Here is a 10,353-nt window from a genome sequence, read left to right as displayed (position 1 = left end):
TGTGAATTAGCTTTTATTTTCATATTTTTTATTTGTTAGTAATTTCGTCATGTAGGCTACTTTTGTCTTTTCTATTAATTTACACACACGCGCGCGCGCACACACACACACACACACACACACACACATAGCTCTAAATAGTTTTTAGTAGTGGAGTATTATTTTTAACTCCACTAACTTAACTTCTTTGTTAAGTTGTTGTTTTCCATGTAATATTTAGATTTTATTTCATTTCAGCTATATATCGATTAAAGAAATCGATTTCGAATCGTTTGAGTTTACTCACGATAACAACTGGGCTTTATATTCAGACAGCATGCCTCGAGTACAAAACGTCCTTCATTTTGAGCTCTGTTTAAATGGTATTCTTCATAAGTTCATCCAGACGCTCATTATAATGGTTCAGTAGTTCAGATGGAGCTGTGCTAGCTGTCTCTTTTCTCCTCCCCTTACTCGCTGCCTGTGTTTGCAGTCTGTATTTGACTGAGAGCAGAAGTTCATCAATCTCCTTCAAACGTCTGCACGGAAGGGAACTCGAGCGCGAGCTGTGACAGACCCGACAGCATATGACAGTCTGAGATCTCACACGGCGAAATAACATGAACTGCTCATCAATTCGTGCGTGTCTAGGAAAATGAACGGCAGATAAAGCATCCGTACAAGCTGTATCCTGATGCCAGTTCAGCACCTGGGGGAAAAGGTAATGCAAACCGTTCCGCTCAGCTGTAGCCTATGCTACTTGACGTCATTTAAAGCCAGAATTATTATTTCATAAAGGATGATTTACAGGATTTAAGATTTACCTTAGATTACCATTTTCTTTTAATAGATATCGCAAGTAGTTTACAGTTAGTTTATATAGTACACTGATAAAAATCATTTTTATTTAATATTCTGCTTTACAGCAAGTCTATATGGGTGCTTAAGCTGTAACCTTGAGTGATTTTGTTTTATAGTTGTTTTTTCAGAGGCTTATCAGCATGCCCTGAACCTTGCTCTCTGGTCCCTAAAGATCTTGCATTGGTGTGGCTGTTTAATTATCACGTGCAGTAATTGCCTACTGTCCACCCACACATCAGTTCTTTAATCATCCTCTCTATCTCCTTTTGCCTTTCCTGAATGCAACTTTCTTCTTTTGTGATAAGACCTTCCCAGTCATTATACAGAGCAATTAATCAGATCTGCAGTCAGGGCCGTCATGCACTCATGATTTTTGAGGGGGCATTTGTGTGTGTGTGTGTGTGGGTGTGTGAGACACAGCAGCCACAATAGCTCTGTATAACTGATATAAGTTTTATTTTGTTTTTATTCGAAATATTTCCAAACGTAACAACTTATCAGGAAATGTCTTAAAGATTTAATATAAAGATGTATTTTCAGGAAATATTCTACTTAAGTAGCCTACAAGATTATGGGTGTCATGCCATAAAATAGTTTTAATACGACTGACTTTGTATTTAATGTGAATTTAGGGCATGAAGCCTTTATTCCATCTTTAAAGGGAATTAAAGATAGAATTCTACATTTTAAACTACCTTTTTAAAATTTTGAATTTAAACAATCAGGTGACCCGGAATTCTACAGCCATGATGTATAATGTATAACAATGCAAAATTCTCATTCACTTTCCATTTAGAAGTCAGGGTGTCATTAAATCTGATTAGTTAACCTATGCCAAAATAATGCTTTGTCAGTGTACAGTTTGGCATAGTCGGCAGTAATAGCTCTCAACTTTGAGCTTCAAAAACACAAGCTGTCAATTAACTACTCATGTTCCTGTATGTGCATTTTTTTTAATATCGTCATGAGAAAACGCTTCACAGTTTGTGCTCTTGAGCATAGGTCTTTTGAGTCCATTGAACCTTGAGGAGCATGTGACAGATCAGCATGCTGACGCACCAAGAAGTCTCCATGCTAAAAGTGAGAGAGAGATAAAACGAGAGAGAGAGAGTTGAATTGGACTTGACGTATTAAAAATCCCTCCATTTGGTCTTGACTATAGATCAGGTGGATCAATGTCCACGTCAGGAATGGTGATTGATTAAACCGTAGGCTAAGACGCACAATCCTGTCTCACGCAGTAAGGAATATGAGCAAGCTGGGTGTTTTTCTTACATGTAGACCTTTTTCTCTGTGCGGCTCTGTTTACACACCTTTAACAAGCCATTTGCCATGACATCTAATGGATCCGTAATAGCCATATGTACGTTTGAAAAGCAAGAGTGTGTATGTGAGCTCTTTATGACTGCCCTGTTTCTTTGGAGATTATTACATGAGCGTGCATGTGTGTATAAAAACTGAACACTATGTTTTCCCCAGATGTCACCTGAAGATCTCAAGAACTAGCTGGGAACCTTGCAGACCTTCCTGAAACCCTTGTATGTGACTGTAGAACTGGTTTAAGACAGTCTTTTTTTGTATCGACCAACCCATCGGCCCTTTAAAACAATGGCGTCCTACAGCCCTGCACCCACGGAGGAGCAGTCCTCAGAGGTGTCCAACGGAAACCTGAAGGCAAGCAGCTCGCACGAGTCCATGAAACTGAAAAAAGAAATATCTCTGCTCAATGGCGTTTGTCTCATCGTGGGAAACATGATCGGCTCCGGGATCTTCGTCTCACCCAAAGGCGTACTGATATACAGTGGCTCCTATGGGTTGTCTTTGGTAGTGTGGACAATTGGTGGGATCTTCTCGGTGTTCGGGGCGCTCTGTTATGCTGAGCTCGGGACCACCATCACCAAGTCAGGAGCCAGCTACGCCTATATCCTGGAGGCCTTTGGAGGCTTTTTGGCTTTCATCCGTCTATGGACTTCTCTCCTGATCATCGAGCCCACCAGTCAGGCAGTGATAGCCATCACCTTTTCCAACTACATGGTGCAGCCCATCTTCTCCACATGTATAGCACCCTACGTGGCCAATCGTCTGCTGGCTGCAGCCTGCATATGTGAGTTGATGCATGTGGATGTGTGTGTATATGAATGGGAGTTGCTTTTGTAGGTTACCTGTGAAGTTTTGTGGCCCTCAAGTCTTTATGAAAAAAATTTGAGCTAAAAGAATGAATCACAAATCCAGTCATTTATCTATCATTCCAAAACTGTATGATTATTATTATTATATTTTTTTTTTGTGGAACACAGAAGGAGAAATATTGAATAATATACACCACTGTTCAAAAGTTTGGGGTCACTAAATAATAGTTTTTTTTTTTTAAGAACAATGCATTAAATTAATCATAAATGCTGTTTATCTGAATTTTATTTTCATAAAATGATCTTTTTTTTTTAATGCATCTTGGTTTTCGCTAAAATATTAAGTAGCACAATTGTTTTTAACATTGCTAATAATAAGAAATTTTATTTCTTAATTTATTTATTTTTTGACACCAAATCAACATATTAGAATGATTTCTGAGTGACATTGAAGACTGGAGTAACGGCTGCTGAAAATTCAGCTTTGCCATCACAGGAATAAATTACATTATAATCCATTAGTATCAAAATGTGCGTTTTAAATAGCTTTGATAATATTTCACAATATTACAGTTTACTGTATTTCTTTCTACCTTGGTGAGCATAAGAGACAGCACCGACCCCAAACCTTTGAACGTTCATGTGCTTTGCCACTGTGTAGCGACTTATATTTCAATCTATTCCTCAAAAATTTCAAAATGTTGCAATATAGTCAAGTGGAGTATGTTTGTGATATTTTTATAGTGGTTTTATTCCAGTTTGGAGCTTCACAGTTTGTTACTTTATTTAATTTTATTTTTAAAAATGCCATTTCTCAACATTTCTCCTGCTGCGTTCTACAGAAATTTTTTTTTTTTTGACATTACCCTGATTAATTACAATGTGTGAAAGGCAAATGATGACCGTTTTAAACAATTTGGGTTTAACTAGCTCTTGAATTCAAAGCTTAATCACATTTCTGCATTCAATGATTGTTTGTTGGGAAAGTGGGTAACACAGTGAAAGACTGTGTGAACATTGAGAAAACTGGCAGCAGGAAGTGGGTAGTAGGTAGCAGCTAGCAGCTTTCTATTACACAAACACATAAACACAGAGCTACGTTTACCACAGACAGCAAGAGCGCATGCAGTGGCATTAAAACATCACAAGACACATATGGAGTTCAAAAGACACTCTCAAACAAAGGTTATCATCTGATACCATACCACTTCACTATGGCACAATCAGTGCACTTTTTGGTAAGAGGAGAAAAATAAATGATGACGTTATAAGCAATAATGACAGCCTGTCAGTATTTGATGTTGAGTGGAAAAGGGAAGGAGAAGAGAATGTGTCAGACCAGTGCTGATGTTGAAGGTTACATTCACGTGATTCGTCTCGCTCAGCGCAGACATGCATGACACCCAACAAAAAAAAATAAAAAAAAGTGCAAACTGAAACAAAACTAAATTCAGTTGAACTGGCAGTTCTTGAAATGCTCCAGAATTTTGAAATCTGAGAATTTTTTTTCCACACCCTTCATAATCTATAATCTATATATAAAAAAGATTGTCTTTCATAAAATGTGATTAAACATTATACCCCCATATCTAAATGAAGTTAATCTGATTGCAACAAACACACTTGTATGCTTCATTGAAAGATAAGAAACACTACCAAGAACTTGCTGATTTCTGGAAGGTAAAGTCCTTCTGATTAACAATCTTGCCTTTATGACTAATAGCTCATGACAGCTCAGGATGGAATAGAGCCAAAAGCACATTGAGAGGGAGTGCGATAACGGTCTCAGTAGACACATCTACAATCCTTACAAATACAATGTGTACTGTTCTTTTAATAGGAGGCACGGTAATGTTAACAATGTTAATATTATTTATAGTTGTCAACAGAAAATACAATTCTGTCATCATTTGCCTGCTCTCTTGTTGTTCCAAACCTGTAAGACTGACTTTGTTTTGTGAAAGACGAAAGGTAAACACCACGTTTTGGTTCCCGCTTTTATCTTCAACAGAAAGGAAGAATATCAAACAGGTTTGGTGTGGCATGAGAGTAAGAAAATTAAAAAAGAAAAAGCTGTTCATTTCGTGTTTATTATAACATGGACAAATTCCACAAAAAAGGAATAGTTCACCTCAAAATTCGACATTTTGTCATCGCTTGCTCATGTTGTTTTAACCACATGAAACGCAACATTAGATATGAGTGATATTAGATGTTTGTTATCTAAACAGTGGAAGTGAATGATGTTAGTCGTACATTTCTTTTTTTATTGTTTATTCATTATAAAAGATGACATAACCGTACAGGAATGAGACACATATCTGTCTCTGTGCTATCTGCCCTCCTTTAAGCAGCGAGACTGTAGATTAGAAACGGGTGTGCGAGCAGTTTATGAACTTGAGGCAACATTGATAGCAGCCATAACAGATAAGAAGAAGTGGGAGCAAGCATTTTGTAAAACATTTTTTTTTTTTTTTTTAGAAATGTGACCTGGACTCGGGGAGAGAGAATTGTAACATCCACGTATTATATTTTTTTTTTCCAGCTGTTTAATGGGTCAGACGGTGACAGTATATTGTAAGAGTTAGTAAGTCACGTGACACATTGTAACTTCCTCATTTGCAGTAAAGGCTATTTAACGCAAACTATCCAATCTTACTCTCAGTTTCAGTTCAGTTTCCACGGTTTTATTTCCTGTATGCATGCACCACCAAGGGATATTTGCAATACAAAGCAATACATATTTGTTATTAATTGTTTGTATGTGCCCTCATAGAATGCAGTATCACAGTAAACGCATGTGCTTACAGCTGGATTTTCTGTACGACAGAAAAAAATGCCCCGCTCACGCACGCAAACTTTAGTGCTGCCCTAAGCTATTTCGCTCCTTGCAAAACAACCAGCAGGAGTGCTAGAGTCAGCAGCCCTGCTTCCTCAAGCCAGGAAGACTACATTACAAAACACACACACATGATCACACAAATCAAGACATTTCAGGATCAGAACAAACTGACCCCTGAAGATCATTGATCCTCTTGGAAAACAAGGGAAGACCATATCCATTTCATGTTACTGCAGTGATGTTGTGACTAGACTCACAAGAACACCCATGTGGATCCTTAAAGGGACAGTCCAAACACAAATTAACAGCCTATCATCATTTAGTAACCCTCGTGTTATTCTAAACCTGTATGACTTGCTTTCTTCTGTGGAACACAAAGAAGATATTTTGAAGATTGTTGGTTACTGAACCACTTTGGTTCTCGTTGAATTTCATGTAAGTACAGTGGAAGTCAATGGGAATCAAAACTGGTAATCAGCATTCTTCAAAATAAGTTCTTTTCAGCAGAAAAAGATATGCATACTGGTTTGGAATGACATAAAGGTGAGTAAAAACATATGACATTTTTGGGTGGACTATCTTTTTAAAGACTGAAAGATATTCACCCTGAGCACAAAAACACAAGGGCCTGTGCAAGTCGCAATATATTGAGAAAAAAAGGTTTGATCTTGATCTGCGTTTGTTCTGTAGGCTTGCTGACCTTTGTGAACTGTGCCTATGTGAAGTATGGAACACGTGTTCAGGACTTCTTCACCTACGCAAAGGTCATCGCCCTCATCGCTGTCATCATCACTGGCCTGGTCAAGATCTTTCAGGGTAAAAGCTTTTTACACCTGTGTGAGGTTCTCAGCTTTGTCTCTGAATATTTCATATAATCTGACTATGCTGGTTTCCGTGCGTGTTTGTGGTCCAGGTCACACTCAGAATTTCGAGGGGCTCTTCTCAGGCTCATCTCAGGATCCAGGTCACGTGGCTCTGGCGTTGTATTCTGCTCTCTTCTCCTACTCTGGATGGGACACGCTCAACTTTGTCACAGAGGAGATCAAAAATCCAGAAAGGTCATCTATCTATCTATCTATCTATCTATCTATCTATCTATCTATCTATCTATCTATCTATCTATCTATCTATCTATCTATCTATCTATCTATCTGTCTGTCTATCTATCTATCTATCTATCTATCTATCTATCTGTCTGTCTGTCTGTCTATCTATCTATCTATCTATCTATCTATCTATCTATCTATCTATCTATCTATCTATCTATCTATCTATCTGTCTGTCTGTCTATCTATCTGTCTGTCTATCTATCTATCTATCTATCTGTCTATCTATCTATCTATCTATCTATCTATCTATCTATCTATCTATCTATCTATCTATCTATCTGTCTGACTGTCAAATCACAAGAAACATGTGACTGGATCACATGACTTTTTGCGGGATGCTCGGCCTTCCTACCCACAAACTATCCAAGCACTTCTCCATTTTGGTCTCTATGTAGAAGTAAAAAAAAAAATCTATGGACATGTGAAACACATGTGTCAGCATTAGACAAAGTGTTGCTCTAAGAGCTTTGAGAGTTGTAGATTAATTGTAAAGGTTTGCAGGTCAGGTATTGTTTGCATGAGAATGCATTCTGCTGACCTCTGGTGGTCATCGTGTTTTGCAGGAATCTCCCGCTGGCCATTGCCATCTCCATGCCCATTGTCACAGTGATCTACATTCTTACCAATTTGGCTTACTATACAGTCCTGCCTATTCCTGCCATCCTGGACAGTGACGCCGTAGCTGTGGTGAGTGTTTATCTCTGCTGGTCATCTGAATATACACTACTGTACAAAAGATTGAGGTCGGTAAGATTTTGAAAAAAGTCTCATAATCTGATCAAATGTCTTATTTTGTGATTTTTTTTAAAGAACAGCATTTAATTGGGGGGAAAAAATCATTATTATAAATGCTTTTACTGTCACTTTTGATCATTTGCATTTGAAATGCATTCTAGCAGAATAACATTTTTTTAAATTATTTCTTTTAAATAAAAGAGAAAGCTGGTACAAGCTTAAATCATCTAGTTTTCCTATTGAGTTTTGGCTAATTAATTATTTTATTTTTTTTTAATTCACAGACATTTGCAGACCAGGTATTTGGGTATTTTAATTGGACAATACCAGTTGCTGTTGCCTTCTCCTGCTTTGGAGGATTAAACGCTTCAATAGTTGCTGCATCAAGGTGAGTAGTAATTTCTATCTGCTGTCTGATTCACCACATCATTTCATCTCAGCTGATTTCTCATATGCGGATCTCTACTCAGGTTGTTCTTCGTGGGCTCCAGAGAGGGCCACCTGCCAGATTATCTGTGCATGATTCACGTCACACGTTATACCCCCATCCCTGCCCTGCTCTTCAATGTCAGTCCCCATCTCAACATCTCCATGTGTCATAATATGCTGTACTACATGTACTAATGTTCTGTTTCCATCCTGTGTTTTCCTATAAGATCATGCATTTGTCTACATTCCACGTCTTTATAGTCATCATTAATGATCTCATTAATTATTCTCAAATGTTCTGTTCTGTTGTGTGACAGGGTGCCATGGCTCTTGTGTACCTGTGTGTGGAAGATGTCTTTAAACTGATCAATTACTACAGCTTCAGCTACTGGTTCTTTGTGGGTCTGTCTATCCTGGGACAGCTGTACCTGCGATGGAAACAACCGGACAGACACCGACCGCTGAAGGTATCCACACAAACCAACGTCTGCCATCTATTATTTTATATTTTGTATTTTAAGTGAGAAAGCTAAATCCACCAACACTTGATTTTTATTTCAACCAAGCCAATGCAACACTGAAGTGATGCTTTATTGAAGCTAGTTTCTGCTTCAGAGTTATATTATACATGAATAAATCAATTCAAAATTCAGGGAGATTTATATAATATATATAAGCTTAAAGGGGTGTGCAACCAAAAAAGTTTGAGAACCACTGTGTGTTACACTTTATTTTAATGTGTCCTTGAGGACTTAAATGTACTCAGTACTTAAAGTAATAAGTGAACTGTAACAATTTATATATTTAAGTACTGAATAATATTAATTAACTACATGTACTTATTATATATGGTTAGGGTTAGGGTTTGGTTAAGGGTTACATGCATGTAACTTTGCGTAATTTATTATATAATTAAGTTATTATATTAGTAAGTACATGTAACAAGGACTCCTTAAAATAAAGTGTTATCGTTTTAATACATCTATTTTCAGGTGAGTAGGTGTGGTCAGAGGCTGTTTGATAAACATGAAAAAGTAGATTGTATTACGTGTGCATTTCACAATGTGTAATTTCCATAAACAAGCGCCAAAATACAATTTGTGTTGTGTGAGATGAACTACTAACAGAAATGTCTTTAAAAAGTTTATTCAAGATTTATCGAATAATTAGCACAGTCTAAACCCTCTCATTTATCTTCCCTTTTCTTTTTCTTTCAGCTCAGCCTGTTCTTCCCAATTATATTCTGCCTCTGCACAGTTTTTCTCGTGGTGGTGCCTCTGTATAGCGACACTATCAACTCATTGATCGGCATTGCCATTGCTTTATCGGGCGTCCCCGTCTACTTCCTGTGCTGCCATCTACCTGCCACACGTAGGCCAATGTGGCTCAGGAAGATTATAGGTAAGTCTCCTAATAGTGGTTTAAGTTTACAGCTCATATATTGCTCCTAAAAGTAATATGCGTGTCTCTATTTTCATTCCCTCTTCACCAGCATCTTCAGGTATCCTCATTCAGAAACTGTGCTACTGTGTTCTTACTGAGATGGACACAGAAGATGAAAAGGCCGAGTAGAAGAGGAAGATGCACGGACAAGAAAACTGGAATATCTCTGGACATGCAATACACAAGCTGCTGACTCCCCACTGGTTTACACAGATATCATTTTAGACTGATCAGATGTCAAGTGAAAACTCCTCCAAGTCGAAGCGAGTCCTTTGTATTTATTAGAGATATTTATGCTGGTTTGATGGGGAACGGTAAACCAACTCGAACTCGAGTACGAAGAAACTACCTTTGGACTCTAAGGGTTGTTGTGGGGCTTGGTAAGATGGTGAAATTATAGCACTGATAAGAGAGGAATTGTTTAGAGACATTTGTACCATTGCTTTGAAATGCCTTTTAACCTAAATCTTGCACATTAATTGAATAGAAATTTAGATTGAAAGACTAATAAACTCCCTGTTGTGTGTTGAAGGAAGGAACTGCCACTACAACATCTTTATCTGTACACGTTTGTGTCTGAATATAGAAAACAGTATTTTCCATGTTTGCTTTTATTTTCCAAAGACTGAATTGACGAACACAGTGTTATTATGGATTTTTGACAAATAATAGAAATTAAAAAATTAACTAAATAAAGGACAAATAATGCAAAACCTGTGTATGTTGATCTTGACTTAGTAGTAGCATTTCGTCATCCACTGTTGTTTAAGTGCTTTGCTTAAAAACTAGTAAACAGAGATTCAGTTGTGTGCATGTAAATGAATGG

General features: G+C 37.5%; 1 protein-coding gene across 2 annotated transcripts; it reads left to right on the top strand.

Annotated features, from left to right (window-relative positions):
• Positions 1 to 511: 511 nt before the first annotated feature.
• On the top strand, positions 512 to 10,319 carry slc7a7 (solute carrier family 7 member 7). Of its 2 annotated transcripts, none has more exons than XM_052561266.1 (10): positions 512 to 700; positions 2,320 to 2,944; positions 6,502 to 6,627; positions 6,725 to 6,869; positions 7,484 to 7,607; positions 7,940 to 8,043; positions 8,126 to 8,222; positions 8,402 to 8,551; positions 9,302 to 9,485; positions 9,577 to 10,319. In XM_052561266.1, exons 2-10 carry the CDS (start codon positions 2,449 to 2,451, stop codon positions 9,654 to 9,656), a joined length of 1,506 nt encoding a protein of 501 aa, XP_052417226.1. In that variant the 5' UTR covers positions 512 to 700; positions 2,320 to 2,448; the 3' UTR covers positions 9,657 to 10,319. The 2 variants fall into 2 exon arrangements, with proteins under 2 accessions (XP_052417226.1, XP_052417227.1); XM_052561267.1 differs by lacking the exon at positions 512 to 700 and adding an exon at positions 1,989 to 2,203.
• Positions 10,320 to 10,353: the final 34 nt, after the last annotated feature.

This window comes from Carassius gibelio, chromosome B7 (genome assembly GCF_023724105.1).
Source record: "Carassius gibelio isolate Cgi1373 ecotype wild population from Czech Republic chromosome B7, carGib1.2-hapl.c, whole genome shotgun sequence".
NCBI classification, from domain to species: domain Eukaryota; kingdom Metazoa; phylum Chordata; class Actinopteri; order Cypriniformes; family Cyprinidae; genus Carassius; species Carassius gibelio.
The sequence above is the reverse complement of the archived record's forward strand: the minus strand, read 5'-3'. Positions and strand labels throughout refer to the sequence as shown.

Excerpts from the sequence above, each read along its gene's own strand:
- slc7a7 (XM_052561266.1), top strand. The coding sequence starts at position 2,449 with ATGGCGTCCTACAGCCCTGCACCCACGGAGGAGCAGTCCTCAGAGGTG. Across the intron at positions 8,223-8,401 it reads TCCCTGCCCTGCTCTTCAAT|GGTGCCATGGCTCTTGTGTA; the intron begins GTCAGTCCCCAT and ends GTTGTGTGACAG. Across the intron at positions 8,552-9,301 it reads ACAGACACCGACCGCTGAAG|CTCAGCCTGTTCTTCCCAAT; the intron begins GTATCCACACAA and ends TTTTTCTTTCAG.